The sequence below is a fragment of the Suncus etruscus genome, chromosome 16 (genome assembly GCF_024139225.1).
Source record: "Suncus etruscus isolate mSunEtr1 chromosome 16, mSunEtr1.pri.cur, whole genome shotgun sequence".
Taxonomy (NCBI): Eukaryota; Metazoa; Chordata; class Mammalia; order Eulipotyphla; family Soricidae; genus Suncus; species Suncus etruscus.
In genome coordinates, this window is record NC_064863.1 from 86,934,883 (window position 1) to 86,951,835 (window position 16,953).

At 33.1% G+C, this 16,953-nt stretch overlaps 1 protein-coding gene across 19 annotated transcripts in view; it reads right to left on the reverse strand.

The window, feature by feature from the left end:
• Positions 1-1,449: 1,449 nt before the first annotated feature.
• The window catches only part of FMN2 (formin 2), a 378,131-nt gene continuing 362,627 nt past the window's right edge, over positions 1,450-16,953 (reverse strand). For all 19 annotated transcript variants that reach the window (XM_049790085.1, XM_049790080.1, XM_049790076.1 and 16 more), the window contains 3 exons: positions 9,648-9,797; positions 4,896-4,977; positions 1,450-2,891 (listed from right to left, as the gene is read on the reverse strand). In XM_049790085.1, coding sequence (XP_049646042.1) covers positions 2,865-2,891; positions 4,896-4,977; positions 9,648-9,797 — 259 coding nt within the window. In that variant the 3' untranslated portion in view covers positions 1,450-2,864. The remainder of the gene's footprint in view (positions 2,892-4,895; positions 4,978-9,647; positions 9,798-16,953) is intronic.

A 16,953-nucleotide genomic window follows, 5' to 3' on the forward strand; every position in this document is an offset into this window, starting at 1 on the left:
CCCTGAAACAGCACCAGGAACCAAACTCCCCCCAGGGAATTCCTAATACTGCTCTGGTACCAACTTGTGTTAGTTTTGATATGACATCCTGATGATGAGGAAACAGCAACAACCTGATCTAAGAACAGATTGACCTACTTCATCACCTAACAGTAAGATGAAATCAGAAGACAATGTCTTCTCTTTGATCTGCGCAAAAATCAAGATCACTAATTATAGAAGACTGACTTTGACAACCACTACTAGGAAAATCTTATCCTGGGACTAATAAGAAAGATCCTAGCCTAGGCTTCAGCCTAGGATTTGTACAGAGTCAAAGATCTCTGATTCCAGATGTCTGAATTTGACAACTGCGACAGTGCAGTACTTCTGGAATCATAATAAAAGACTATCCTAGGATCTGTGCAAAAACTAAGACCACTAAGTACAGAAGACTGATTATAACAACCATGATGGAGCAGAATTTCTAGAACCGTAAAAAAACAATTCTATCCTAGACTTTGTACTATGACCTGTGCAAATACCAATATCTCTAGCTACACAACTGAGCGAAACATTTCCTGGCACCATAACAAGACCTAGGGGTTTGATAATGAGCATGTGGAGCCTGTAGTTGTTTTCATGACAGTATGCCTCAAGAGCAAAAAAACCCTGTATCTCTTAGGCCAAGGGAATTCCCTTTCTAATTTCCCTAATACATACTGTGCCTATCAAAAGAAAAAAAAAAAAAAAGCTCAAAAGCTTGCCACAGCAACCCTCCTTCCTTTTTTCTTTTATGATTTTTCTTTTTATTTATTGTGATTGTTGTTTTGTTGTTTTTGCTGTTGTGCCTTTTTGTAGTTCCTTGATTTGTTTTTTGTGTTTTTTTGTTATATTTTTCTTCTTTCTTTTCCTCCTTTCTTCTTTTAAATTGATATTTATAGCCTCTAGATGGACTCTTCCAAGCTTTCTTTTTTTTCCTTTTTCCAAAAGAACCACAGAACTTGAATCATCTTGTTCTACCTCATAAATTGAGGGGAAAAATGGATGGTGCAGGATCAAACAGTCTTATGAACATTGCGTGGAAATAAAAAATGATCAGACTTATACCAATCTCAAAGTCAATGACAACAAAATTGATACCCAAACTACAACTAACTATACACAGAGGGGATCAGTTATACTAGCAGTTCAGAGGACAAAGGGGTTAGATATGGGAGGCATGCTGGGAACAGGGTGGAGGGAGGAAAACACTGGATATGGGAATGGCCCTAATTCATTGTCACCATGTACCTTAGATATTACTGTGAAAAAATTGTAATTCACTTTGGTCACAATAAAAATTATAAAAAAAAAAGGAGAGGAAAAAGTTGAGCAGCAAGTACATTTGTGAAAATCATTGTATCTCCAATAAAGTCATTATTACAATAAGTAAACAATGGTTGAAGTTTATGTGTCCTCAGGTAATAATCACAACCAGGCACATAAATATTTTATTATTCATATAAATTAACATTTTAGAAAAGTTGAAATAGAAACACTAAATACAGTATTGCACAGGCTATCTTTGTTAAATGCCCAATTATTTCATTGAAGAATTGTAGTATACACATAGGAGGAAATAAAGGGAAAAGTAAGACTAGAAAACAACAACCACAAAATCCAACTATTGTTTCTTTGCATTTAAATTACAATTTAGAAGGTAAGACCATACTATACATAAATATAAATGTAGTTATGATTTAGAGTACTATTTATCTTTGTAAGTAGTTTCCATAATTGGTTGCAATAAATTCTCCCTTTTATTCACAATCAGTATCCCCAACAAATGTCATGAAAATAAACTAAAAAAAGCATTAGTCAAAAAGAACACAATGCATCAAAAGCTAAAATATACTGTGTTCTCACACCTAAAATTAAAGTAAAATCCTTTCCTAGACTTCTTTAGATGATTGATTACATATTTATTTTACAGTTTTGTTGCCCCATGTAAAGAGTCTCAATTGTTTAACAAAACTGAAGAAAGTATGCTACTTAATTGGTTCGATAAGGATATAAATTTATTACAAAACTTTCATATCAAGGCCTAATATTAAATTATGTTCGATAATTTTATGATTGTAATTTACTTTAATGTCTTTACAAATATATAATATTTTAAGCTTACAGAGAATCACACCTTCAGTTTATTTTACCTTTGCTGATAGCTTTATGAGGATCTAAAGGGCATACTCTGACAAAAGCTTCATTCTTTAAAATTCTGGTCTCTATGTATAGTAAATATAGAAAATAACTTTTATTTAGCCACATATTATTTTCTACAAATTATCTCACTAATGGGGGAAGAAGAAAATAGTATATTACAAAAAGAATTATGGAGAGTAACCCAAGAGTTGGGAAAGCCTTTTTTGTGGTATATAGATGGCCTTAAAATATTGAGAGAATGTATATGGAGACATGAAACTGCTAAAAACAATTCACTAGAAATAACATTTTACTCATATACCTAAACACATTGGTGTGGAGCACTGGTTGTCAGTAAAAGGAAAGTGTTGTTGCTCTGATAAAGATTATTTTAAAAAGTCGAGAATTATGTTAATTTTTAGCATGTTCAAAATTAATGCAGATACTACTCTTATCCACACAGTTTTGGTCTAGTAATACCATAAACTTAGCAAAGAGAAAATATTTCAAATTGTCACTCTCGTACTGACTTTGCATTTTTTATGAATGTACAGTGATATTGAAGAGTGAACTCTGTAGAAAACCAAAGAAAGAGTTAAAGATAAAAAATGATTAACATGCTGTAGATTTCTTCCCTCTCTTTGTCAGATGCATTGTGTGGACATGTTACAGATACTCATTTTCATTCCACATTTTATTGTTCAGGTCTTCATGCTAATTTTTGCTTTCTGAAAATAAATACACCACATAAAATATAGAGTTAACAAAAAGAATTTTAAAAATGCGTGAAGTTTAGAATAGTCAAATAGTCTTTAACTACATTTGCATAAGAATCAGTAGGGAAGGGATAATAGCATCAAAAACATAGAAAAAATTTGAATAAAATTTCTCTCCTAAATTTTTCACCACATCATCAAAAAAAATTTTTTTTTAAATTTTTGGGTCTCACCCAGCAGTGTTCAGGGGTTACTCCTGGTTCTATGCTCAGAAATCGCTCCTGGCAGGCTCAGGGACTATATGAAATGCCAGGATTCAAACCACCAACCTTCTGCATGCAAGGCAAATGCCTTACATCCATGCTATCTCTCCGGCCCCTCACCAAAAATTTTTGAGAGAAAAAGTTTTTAATTTTTGCTTCAATAATCATTAAAAGTATTCAAACTCACCCTGCTGATTCTCAATTACATGCAAACATAAATGTGAAAATTAATTTTCTAATTTCTAAATTATCATTATCTTTTATGTTTATAACAGCAGTTTATAGCATGTTAAGAATTCACTTTAATAATAAAAGGTTAACTACATTGTAATATAATGCTTATCATTATAGTAGGTTTATTTTTATACAGAGAAATTTAGAGGAAAATAATTAAAAAATTTTAATAACCTATGAATTTATTTATTAAATTATCTTAAAAAGTAAACATTTTACAATTGCAGAAATATACCAAATATATTATTGAAGAATAACCACAAACTGACTTGTAAAATGCTTAGCTAATTGACTTAAAAGATCACTGTTTGGGGCCGGGAAGGTGGCGCTAGAGATAAGGTGTCTGCCTTGTAAGTGCTAGCCAAGGAACGGACCGCGGTTCGATCCCCCGGCGTCCCATATGGTCCCCCCAAGCCAGGGGCAATTTCTGAGCACTTAGCCAGGAGTAACCCCTGAGCATCAAACGGGTGTGGCCCAAAAACCAAAAAAAAAAAAAAAAAAAAGATCACTGTTTAGTGCCTCTAAAGTTTGCTAATACTTACTTTGTAATATATTGTCAAAGTATGATAAGAAATTAGATAGGGAAAATGACACTTTAATTGATTCTATTCTGCTATATAGCTATTCTCAGATTGTTAGTGCCACACCTGGTAATATTCAGCTTGGCAAATCAGCCAGATCAGTCACTACTCTGAGCTGTCTTCCCAAATCCGGTACATAACTTCTAAATAAAAATACAGCCCCAATTTTTTTCTAAATAGGTTCATTAAACCACACATCAATATAGAGTCTTTAAATATCTTTTTCATTTACATCATGTTGTATTTATTTACTTCAAAATACTCTATTAAGGTGTGAAGTTACTAATCAGCACTCAGAAAGGACGAAGGACCATTTTCTATAAACTTTGACTTGACTGCTGAAGAGAATTCAATGCTGATTGGGCCCTTTTGGCACTGGGGACCACCGGATCATCTTAGTGAGTCATTTAGGAGACTCTGGGGGCACACTAGTTTGGCGCAGAGCAGTGAAAGATTGGTCATGTTTTTCACAAACACTCATAAATCCAAATACATGCACTCATATTTTATTTTAAAAAATGTTTAAAATGGGGCCCGGAGAGATAGCACAGCGGCGTTTGCCTTGCAAGCAGCCGATCCAGGACCAAAGGTGGTTGGTTCGAATCCCGGTGTCCCATAGGGTCCCCGTGCCTGCCAGGAGCTATTTCTGAGCAGACAGCCAGGAGTAACCCCTGAGCAACGCCGGGTGTGGCCCAAAAACCAAAAAAAAAAAAAAAAAAAAAAGTTTAAAATTATTTTCATTCATAATATCTAAATGAACATTAAAATTCTATTAGCTTCTTTTTACCCACCGAAATGCCCTAAGAAGAGAAGGTTCTTTTAGAAACTAATTACTTGCTTAAGCTTAAAAGGAAAAACTTCTTAAGAGCTTAAATAGTGACAATGGCTTTATACAAAGGAGATTCACATATTAAAATTCAGAAAAGTTGAAGACTTACAATTCCAGAGTCATGTCTTGGTTTGATTTTATAAAGTGATTTTCCTTTCTTTTGCCTACATACCTCTTCAGCTTCTTTTACTCTGAGTAAAAGAGAGGGGGGGGGGAAATAAAGATACAGATTTAAATAAATACGTTATCATTTTAACACTTATGGTAGGTGGAAGATACATCAACTCTTAAGAATTTTTTTTTAGGAAAGCAAAAACAGTTTTTATTGAAAAACTTTGAAAGATGTCTGGGAGAGAGAGAAAGAGAGAGAAGAAAAGAAGAGGAGAAAAGAAAGATCAAGTGCCATTCTATTTCATATAATAAACCTATTTTGAATATACGTTATTAAATGATTAGTCTTTGCAAAGTATGTATTACTTAATTATATAATAACTATTACTGCATCTTAAAAATAAAAGCATTAGCACTTTTGATTTCTTCTTTTTTATGAACTCCCAAAATTTTAGTCAAACTTCCAGTTTACTTTCAAGACAAGTTCAGAGGCTTGAATTTTCTCAAATACAGAATTGTACTTCTGAATTTTTATGTGTTGTTTTCACACCATTTTCACTATTCTATAAAAAACAGTGAATATCTATCAAATCAATTTTAATATTGTTTTATTTTTTTCTTTTATAATATAATTTTTATTTTGATCATAGTGGCTTACATATTGTTGACAATAATATTTTAGGTACATATTTACATAAAATCAGGGGGGATTCCCATCACCAAACTGTCCTCCCTACACCTCCGTTTTTGTCCTACCTCCCATATCCTCTTCCCTCACCCCCAGGGTTGCTAGAATATGTGGTCCCCTCTGTATCTAGCCTACTACTTGGTAGTCTTGCACCTGTTTGGTCCTGGTGCCTCCCTTATTTCCCCCTCTAACTGGGGGGTAATATTGTTTTATTTTATAAATGTTAAAACAACCATTATGTAGCTCGTTATAATTGTACAAATTAAACAATAGACACAAATTTATAGGGATAAAATATAGTGAAATAATAAAACACTAATACAATTGGGACCAAACACACAATGCAGAAAATGCATTTGACACAAGCCTATTCACTGCAGCACTATTCACAGTAGCCACAATCTGGAAAAGTGCCCAAGAACAGATGAATGTTTAAAACAAATGTGCTACATCTACACAATGTAATACTATGCAACTGTTAGAAAAAATGAAGTCTTGGAATTTGCTTATACATGAATATATATAGGTACTATCATGCTGAGTAAGATGAGTCAGAGGGATAGAGATAGACACAGAATATCACTCGTCTGTGGGTTATAAAATGATAGTATGACAATATCATATCAAAAGACAATAGAAATAATGGGAGACATTTAGTTAGGTCAAAGAAGGGACCATTTAACAATACCAGTTGGATATGATTACTATGAACAAAAACTGGAACTGAGTGGAAGTAAAGTGACATGTATGATACTCCTTCAATAACAGTATTGCAAACTCTGATCTTTAAAATGAAAATAGGGGAAAGAGAGAGAAGAAAAGTATATGCCATAGAGGCAGGCTGGGGTTCAGGATGATGTAACAGAGAAAATTGGTGTCCAGAAATGAACACAGCTGTAAGAATTGGGGGTTGACTGAATTCAATTATAAACAATTATTTAACTCTGTATCTCATGATGACTTAAAGAAAGAAAATAAATTAGTGGAATGACATATTCAACCTACTGAATGAGTAGTCCTAGAGTCCACTAGCCAACAAAACTCTCATTTACATGGGAGGGAGGGTTAAAAACGTTCTCAGACAATAAAGAACTCACAATATTTGCTCTAACCAAACCGACCCTAAATGAACTACTTAAAGAAAAATCACACAAACCAAACCCCCAATTGTAACAACAATCCTACACAATATAATGGCACAACAGACTTTCTGTCAATATTTTCCTTAGATGTCAATAGATTAAACTCTTTCATCAAGAACAAATACAGCTGTTTAGACTGAGCAGATTTTCAATCAACTGCTCTTTATAGATATCTATAATAATGTTCTAATACTTTTATCCACAGAAATGGGTGCAAATGTGTTTGAAAGCTATGGACTCCCACTACAGTGCTCACTATAAGAAGTTTTAATGTCTAAATTTTACTATGTCTATAGCAACTACGGAATATTTTTGTTCACAGTGGTACTTGGAAATATAAGTTGGTCACCCCAGTTTCCCATTGCAAAGCTATACTATATTTTATATATTACAGATATATCAGAAGACAGTGCTCATTATGATAATGTCATGAAAAAATTAAAATCTACTCATTTTCTACTTGATTATGCCTGGTAATCTAATATTATATTATTATATGTTATATGTTGCATATATTATATGTTTCTGGTAAACTCTGTTAGCTAAATAACTACACTAACAACTAGCATGACAATGTTAAAGAATGAGAGCAGAAGAATGCCTATTGCGAATACAGGCAGGGGTGGGGAGGGCATTGGTGGTGGGAATGTTGCACTGGTGAAAGGGGGTATTCTATTTATAACTAAAACTCAACTAAAAACATGCTTGTAATTATGGTGCTTAAACAAATATTTATATTAATAAAACAAAAATATTAAAAAAACAAATTGAAAATAATTTTTAAAAATACCTTTTCTACTGATCAAACATCAAAATTTTTAAAAAATCAAATAATTTATCTATAGAAAATATTGTGCAAGGTTAAAAGTTGACATTTCAGGCCTAAAGTATTGTTTTCTTTATGTATTTGTGGAGTCACATAGGACCCCACTGTTAGAAGGATTCTGGACTTGGTTTTATGTTCTGATATATTGAAGATGTTAAAAATTTTAATTATTATAAATTGTTTTTTGTGACAGGAAAATTTACATACCATTTAGACAAATGATTTTAATTTTGTCTTTGAAAAGACAACATTTTGATTTTATCTTTTATAAAAAAGAAAACAGACAAATCTATTTTCTTGATATATGAGAAAAAAGTCATACAAATTGAAATGGACAATACCTTATAATTTACATAAAACAAAATTATTAATTACCTGTATAGGTGCTATGTTTTTTGGTCATCAGAATACTCTTTTTGTTTTCTGATACACAAAGAATATTATTACTCTTTTTAGATCAATAAATTATTTTATCCAAATAAATAAATTTAAAATTAGAATTGCTTTAAAGTAACAAAATACATACACTATTTTTTCAAACTCATACTTAAAGGTAAAATCAAAGTAATACTTTTTCATGTAGGCTGCGAATACTTATGCCTTTTATTTTTTTGTTCAGACCTTTCTGTGTTCAGGGTATTCTCCTACTTGACTCCAGAACCATAAGGGATGGGAGGGATTGAACTGGTCTCTGTTAATTCTAGGCAAGTGCCAAACACGCTCTACTATCTTTCCAGTCCCATGAAGGTATTTTTATATTTTAATTATTTTATTTAAATATTTCGGTTACAAAATTGTTCACCTCTACACATTTCTCTCTAACAATCTTCCCAGTTTCTCTCTCACCTTTCACACCTAACTTCTTCTGGAGCAGACATTTTCTCTTCTCTTCTCTTCTCTTCTCTTCTCTTCTCTTCTCTTCTCTTCTCTTCTCTTCTCTTCTCTTCTCTTCTCTTCTCTTCTCTTCTCTTCTCTTCTCTTCTCCTCTCTTCTCTCTTCTCTTCTCTTCTCCTCTCCTCTCCTCTTCTTTTCTCTTCTCTCTTCTCTTCTCTTCTCTTTTTCTTTCTTTTTCTTTCTTTCTTTCTTTCTTTCTTTCTTTCTTTCTTTCTTTCTTTCTTTCTTTCTTTCTTTCTTTCTTTCTTTCTTTCTTTCTTTCTTTCTTTCTTTCTTTCTTTCTTTCTTTCTTTCTTTCTTTCTTTCTTTCTTTCTTTCTTTCTTTCTTTCTTTCTTTCTTTCTTTCTTTCTTTCTTTCTTTCTTTCTTTCTTTCTTTCCTTTTTTTCTCCCTCTCTCTTGTTTCTCTTTCTTTTCTTTTTCCCTTTAGACATTGTGGTTTGCACTATTGTTAGCAAATAGCTACCATGCATTAACACTCCTAGGAATATACACTAGGAACCACAAAAAAAAATGCAGAAAAACCTTCTGCATTCCTATGTTCATAACAGCCTATTTACAATAGCCAGAATCTGGAAACAACCCAAGTGTCCGAGAACAGATGAGTGGCTAATGAAATAGTGATACATCTACACAATGGAATACTATGCAGGTGTTTGGGAAATAAAGTCATGAAATCTGATTATAAGAGGATTATGGAGAAGCATTATGCTGAGAAAAATAAAATATAAACATAAAATAATGTCACTTATTTGTGAGATATAAAAAATAAAACAAAGTATGGTGATATTATCCAGGAGAACCAGTTCATGGTAGAAAGCTTTACAAATAGTGCAGTATAAATAGGAGCAGTGCAGTTAAGGAAGAGAAGGGTCCACAATGACAATAATAGTCGGAACTGATCAACCTGTATAAGAACTGGGTGCTGAAAGATCATGTATTTTCATTATGTAAGTCGTTTAAACAGATATTGGTATTACAGACTATTATCTCAGCTCTTCGTTGTAAATGACAGTATATACATTGACTTTTTCTCTAAATGCCACTTTTTGTCAAATCATTTTATTCTTGAATCTTCACATAGAGAACTTTTTAATTTTTCCATCCAGACTACAGTGCTGGCAATATTGGTATATAACTTAATAAAATAGCAATTTTAAAATTACATTGTCAAATAGAAATAAATATACAGACAGACAAACCTCTCTTGTAGAATAAGCTTGTTTTCCTTTTTCCAAAAATCTTTAAAATCAGAACTGAATTCATGCCAGATACTGAAGAAAACATTTGGTGATACTTCCTTTTCTCCAAGTTTTGCTTTCATAAAATAATAAGCTGTAGTCTCCAAAAAGCTGTCAAAACAAAAAAAGACCACAATTATTTTATTTTTTAAATTAATATTTTTATTTAAACAACTTGATTACAAACATGATTGTGGTTGGGTTTCAGTCATCCCCCTTCACCAGTGCAACGTTCCCATCACCAATGTCCCAAATCTCCCTCCTCCCCACCCCACCCCCGCCTATACTCTAGACAGGCTTTCTACTTCCCTCATTCATTCACATTGTTAGAAAAGTTCTCAGTGTAGTTATTTCTCTAGCTGCAATCATCACTCTTTGTGGTGAGCTTCATATTGTGAGCTGGACCTTCGAGCCCTCCTCAATTTTGTCTCTAAGAATTATTGCAAAAAAGTCTTCTATTTTTCTTAAAACCCGTAGATGAGTGAGACTATTCTGCGTCTATCTCTCTCCCTCTGACTTATTTCACTCAACATAATAGATTTCATGTACATCCATATATAAAAAAATTTCATGACTTCATCTCTCCTGATGGCTACATAATATTCCATTGTATATATGTACCACAGTTTCTTTAGTTGTAGGGCATCTATATAAAATTGCTCGATCATGTTTCCAGAGTCTGGCTATTATAAATAGCACTGCAATGAATATAGGTGTGAGGAAGGGATTTTTGTATTGTAAAATTTTTATGTTCCTAGGGTATATCCTAGGAGTGGTATAGTTTGATCTTATGGGAGCTCAATTTCCAGTTTTTTCAGGAATCTCCATATTGTTTTCCATAAAGGCTGAACTAGATGGCATTCCCACCAGTAGTGAATAAGAGTTCCTTTCTCTTCACATCTTGGCCAGCACTGCTTGTTCTCATTCTCTGTGATATGAGCCAATCTCTGTGGTGTGAGATGGTAACTCATAGTTCTTTTGATTTGCATCTTTCTGATGATTAGTGATATGGAGCATTTTTTCATGTGCTTTTTGGTCATTTGTATTTCTTCTTTGACAGTGTCTGTTCATTTCTTCTCCCCGTTTTTGATGCAGTTAGATGCTTTTTTTGGTAAAGTTCTGTCAGTGCCTTGTATATTTTGGATATTAGCCCCTTATCTGATGTGTATTGGGTGAATAGTTTTTTCCACTCAGTGGGTAGTTCTCATATCCTGGGCACTATTTCCTTTGAGGTGGAGAAGCTTCTCAGCTTAATATATTCCCTTCTGTTTATCTGTGCTTTCACTGTTTTGGAGAGTGCTGTTTCCTACTTAAAATTGCCTTTAGTCTCAATGTCATGGAGTATTTTACCTACATTTTGTTCTATATACCTTATGGTTTTCAGGTCTGATATCAAGGTCTTTAATCTATTTGAATTTTACCTTTAAAACTGGGATATGGAGAGAAATATTAACAAATTTCCAAGTCCTATAAAGCACACAAAGCCTATAGATGAGAATCTAATAGCAGCATTTAATGTCTTAGCAATGGAACTCAGGAATCTCTAACCAAAGAAATTAAGAAATCCATAGATGAAAATTCAAACCACTCAAAGAAGAATTCTATCAGAAGATGAGATAATCCATATACATGGAACTAATAGAACTAAAAAAACGTGCTAGCAAGCCAGAATAGCAGAAAAATACACATAGAAAATGGCCTGAATGAACTTGAAGGCAAAATACAAGCCAACAACAACAAAAAAGTCAATAAAGAAATGAAAGACAAAACATTGAAAAAAGGTAAGGTACTTAATGAATAAAGACAAAAGAAGTAAACTATGACTAAAATAAATACCAGAAAGGGAGGAAAAAAGGAAAGGAGAAGAAGTAGTAATAAAGCTAATATCAGAGAACTTTCTCATTCTCTGGAAGAGACAGCTGTACAAATCCAAGAGGCAAAAGGAGTACCAAACAAAATAGATCCACACCAAGACATATAGCAATCCAAATGAAAAAATTCCAACAACAACAACAACAACAACAAAAAAAAAAAAAACAAAAAATAAGAGAGAGATGAATTACTTAAGGTAATAAGGGAGAAAAAAACTCAAGTACAAAGGAAGGAACATAATAATCTAATCAGATCTTCCATGTAAAACAATTCAGGCAAGAAGACAGTGGAATGATATATTTAAACTACTAAAGGGCGAAACTTCCAACCTAGAGTTCACCATCCAGGACAAATCTCATTTACAAGGGAAGGAGGGTTATAAACATTCTCAGACAAAAAAGAACTTGTAACATTTGCACAAACCAAACCGACCCTAAATGAACTATTCAGAGATCAATTACACAAATCAAATACCCAATTATAACAACAACCCTATACAATATAATAGCACAAAAATCCACCCTGTCAATAATTTCTTTAAATATCAATGAATTAAACTCTCCCATTAAAAGGCACAGAGAGAGGGTTTAATCAGGAAACAAAACCCAGATACCTTCTGCCTGCAGGAAACACACCTAAAAACTCAGGATAAATACAAACTTAGAGTAAAAGGATGAAAATCTTTTATAAATACCATTGGAAAATAAACAAACTAAAAAGCTGGGACGGCCATACTCATATCAGACCAAATTGCATTCAACCTCAAAAAAGTACTCAGAGACAAAGATGGACTCTACTTATTGATCAGGGGGACATTAAACCAAGAAATACTAACTTTGATCTACACTTATGCACCAAATGTAGAGTCAACAAAATATCATTTGCTCACAAACCAGGAAAAACATAAGGATGAAAATGTGATAGTAGCGGGAAATTTCAACACACCATTATTGCCACTAGACAAATCTACTAGGTAGAAAACTAGCAAAGACACAAGAGAAAGTAAAAAAAATAAAAAAAGAAAGAAATAAGAAAAATTAGGATCAATGGATTTATACAGAGCTCTCCATCCTCAGAAAATAAAATCCACATTCTTCTCAAGTGCACATGGAACCTTTTCTAAGATGAACCACATTAGGACACAAATCTAACTTAAATAAAGTCACAAATATAAAAATTATACCATGTACCCTATCAGACCGCAATGCAACAGAGATAAACATTGACTGTAAAAAGTTGTGGAGAAAATCCAACACCTAGAGACTACAACATGCTGATCAACAACAGCTGGATCAAAGAGAAAATCAAGAAAGAAATAAAAAAACTCCTTGAAATGAATGAAAATAAAGAAGAAATTGCCAAAATTCATAGGACACAGCAAAAGCAGTAATTAGCAATAGAGGCCTACATTAGAAAAAATAAAAATGACAATTACAGTTTAAAGGGACACCTTAAGGATCTGAAAACTCAGGATCAAAGAAACCAAACACAGGTAGAAAACAAGAAATAATAATAATCAGAGCAGAAATAAACATAGAAACAAAGAAAACAGTGCAAAGAATCAGTGAGACCAGGAATTGGTTTTTTGAAAGAATAAACAAGATAGACAAACTGCTGGCAAGACTCACAAAAAAGGGGAAAATAAATCAGATCACAAATGAAATGGGAGAGTTTACAACAGAGCTCCAAGAAATCCAACACATCATGAGGGCATACTATGAACGACTGTACTCAGTTAATTTATGGAACCCAGAAGAAATTGACAAATTCCTGGAAAAATATCTTCCAAGACTTAATAAAGAGGAAGTAGAAACCTTAAACTGGCCAATCACATCTAATGAATTTGAAACAGTATTTAAGAAGCTCCCCAATAAGTCCATGACCATCTGGTTTTACAGGTGAATTCTATCAAACATTCAGAGAAAAATTACTACCATTGATTTGAAGGCTCTTTTAAAACATTAAAAAAGACAGGAATCTTTCATAATTCCTTTTATGAAGCTAATAACATGCTCATTCCCAAAGCTGACAAAGATACCACCAAGAAAGAAAACTACAGACCAATATCACTAAAGAACATGCATGCAAAAATCCTTACCAAAATCTTAGCAAACCGATTCCAACGACACATCAAAAAGATCATACAACATGACCAAGTGGGTTTCATCCCAGGGATGCAAGGATGTTCAACATACTACATCCCCCATGTTAATAAATTCTGAGATCTAGGAAGGCATCAAATTTAAAAAGGCCCTAAATTCTAAAGAGAAAGGATGTTTTTTTTTTTTTAACTGTCTGCTATTATAGCATCTTTTTCAAAGCAGTCTGTACTCACAGAGAGGACGTTGAAAAGTAGCATCTATAAGAAAAGATGCTTGGAAAATAACCTGTACTCACAGGTATTAGGGCCCTGAAAAGAACTTGATTGCCTGTAGATTAATCATTCGGGAAATATAGGGATGTAGCATAAATATTATTTGAGAAATATTTTAGCTGATATTTGAAAAATATTTGAGACATAATTTAGTTGACATTTTAAAAATTACTCAGACACCCTATGAGGAACATTTGCTTAGACACAAGTATTTTTCCAGTCCCCCCTAGACATAAGTATTTTTATTTAGTCTTACAGAATAATTACTCACCCTCAAATCCCACTGTGCTCTTAGCCTATGTGAACATTTCTGGCCCCAGTTCAGTATGCATAAAGCCAAAACCATTCTGAACTGACCTTGCTACTGAGAAACTACTGATAGCAAGAAGCAGCTTTAAAAGTGAAACTATCCTGCATCATAAATATGCCTTGAATAATTTGCCCTTGTGCTTAGCCTTATGATTTGTCAAGAAATTGAGTATATATATTTCACCTTTTGCTTTGAATAAATGGAACGGAGCTTGAACCCAACTTAACTTCTTGGCCTCTGTTACCCATTTGCCAACCCCATACACACCTTTCAATGCACCCCAGAAGGTTCATTTTTATCAAGACCAATCGGTCTGTGACATCAACATATAAGAATCAATATCATACATCATATCAACAAAAAGAAAAGACAAAAACCACATGATCATATCAATAGATGCAGAAAAGTCATTTGACAAAATCCAACACCTATTGATGATGAAAACACTAAGCAAAATAGGGTTGGAAGGAACCTTTTTCAAGACAGGTACAGATATATATATATATATATATATATATATATATATATATATATATATCTGTGGGTATATATATATATACCCACAGTCAACATTATCCTTAATGACCAAAGATTGAAAGCATTTTCACTAAGTAGGCATTATCCAAAGCTATACACTGTCTCCACTTTTATTCAACATAGTAGTAGAAATCCTAGCAATAGATAGAAGAGAATCAAAAGAATTAAAATAGAGAAAGAGGAAGTCAAATTATCTCTATTTGCAGATGATATAATGATATACATCAAAAACCCTAAAGAATCTACAGTAAAGCTCCTAGAAACAATAAACCCATATAACAAAGTGGCCAGCTACTTTACACAATATATATAAGACACAAAACACAAAAGACAATACACAAAAGACAGTAGCATTCCTCTATACAAAGAAGCAGAGGAGAAAGAGATAAAGAAGTCCATCCCATTTAAAATAGTATCTAAAAATACAAAGTGCTAGGAATCAACCTAAAAAGAAAGGTGAAAGATCTATACCATGAACACTTCAAAACCTTCAGAAAGAAATTGAAGAGGACCTAAAGATTTGGAAGAACATACCATGCTAATGAGTAGAAAGGATCAACATCATCAAAATTAAATCCCTATCCAAATTCAAACATCATTTTTAAGGACTTAGAACAATCAATTATAAAATTATTGTGAAACCACAAAAGACCTAGTTTAGCCAAATCCATATTGGAAACCAAGAAACTGGGTGGCATCTCTTTACTCAACCTGAGGCTTTACTATAAAGCTATAGTAATCAAAATAGCATGGTACTGGAACAAGACAGTCTCAGACAAATGGGTCAGAATAGAATATTCAGTGACATATCCCCAAATAAAAGGTCAACTAATATTTGACAATAGAGGCAAGAACTTGAAATGAATGAACAAAGACAGTTTTTTTTAACAACCACCTGTAGAAATTAAAGATTGATTCATACTTTACAGTTTACACAAAAGTCAACTCAAAAGGAATTAAAATCTTGAATTCAAACCTGAAGGTATAAAGTTCATTGATGAAAACATAGGCAGAACACTCCAAGACCTATAGCTCAAAACTATCTTTAATGATAGAATGCCAAGGGCAAGTTTTATAGCGTCAAACCTAAATAAATGGGACTATATCAAACTAAAATGTTACTGAATGGCAAAAGAAACATGGGCTAAAACTATAAGACAGCTAATGGAATGGGAAAATTTTTTCACTCAACTGACCATTTATATCTAGGATATACAAAGTACTCAGAAAGGTTAGCTCCACAAAACCTAAAAAAAAACATTGAAAAGTGGGGAGAAGAAATTAATAGACACTTCTCTGAGGAAGACAAACAGATGGCCAATAGACAAATGAAAACGTGTTCATCGTCACTCACATTAGGGAAATCCAAATCAAGACAACAATGAGGTAACATCTTACACCTGTGAGGATGGCATATTAGAAATAATGGAACCAATCTCTGTTGGTGGGTATGTGGTAAGAAAGGAACTCTCATTCACTGCTAGTGGGAATGCTGCCTGGTCCAACCCCTATGGAAAACAGTATGGAGGGTTCTCAGTAAACTCAAAATTGAGCTGCCATATGACCCAGAAACCCTTCTCTTGGTTATCTACTGAACGATAACCAATCTATCTATTGAAAGACATTAATCTAAAAGGATGTATACACACCACTATTCATTGCAATACTCAGTACAATAGCCAAGATTTGGAATCAACTTAGAAGTCCAACAACAGGTGACAGTCTTAAGTCATAAAGTCATAAAGTTGTGGTATATACACACAATGGAATACTACATAATGATAAGAAATGATACAATCATGCAACTTGCAGCAACATAGGTGAAAGTAGAAAATATTATGTTAAATAAAGTAAGCCAGAAAAGAAAATAAATACAGAATGATATCACTTTTATGTGGTATTTATAATAACTCTATGAAGAAACACAATGGTCTAAATGGTAAATACTTTGAACACCATAGGTACCAAGGTACAGCAAGGAGAAGTGATCAAAACAAGTGCAAGGGGAGGAAAACAAAGCCTTTACTCTCTTTCATACTACAATGAAACCTGCAACAATGGAAACAACTGTTTAAATCAAACAGGTGTTCAATCAACCTCTCACTACAAAGGCCTATAATAATGTTCTAATGTTTTTATCCACAGAATCAGGTGCAGAATATGAGTGGATGCCA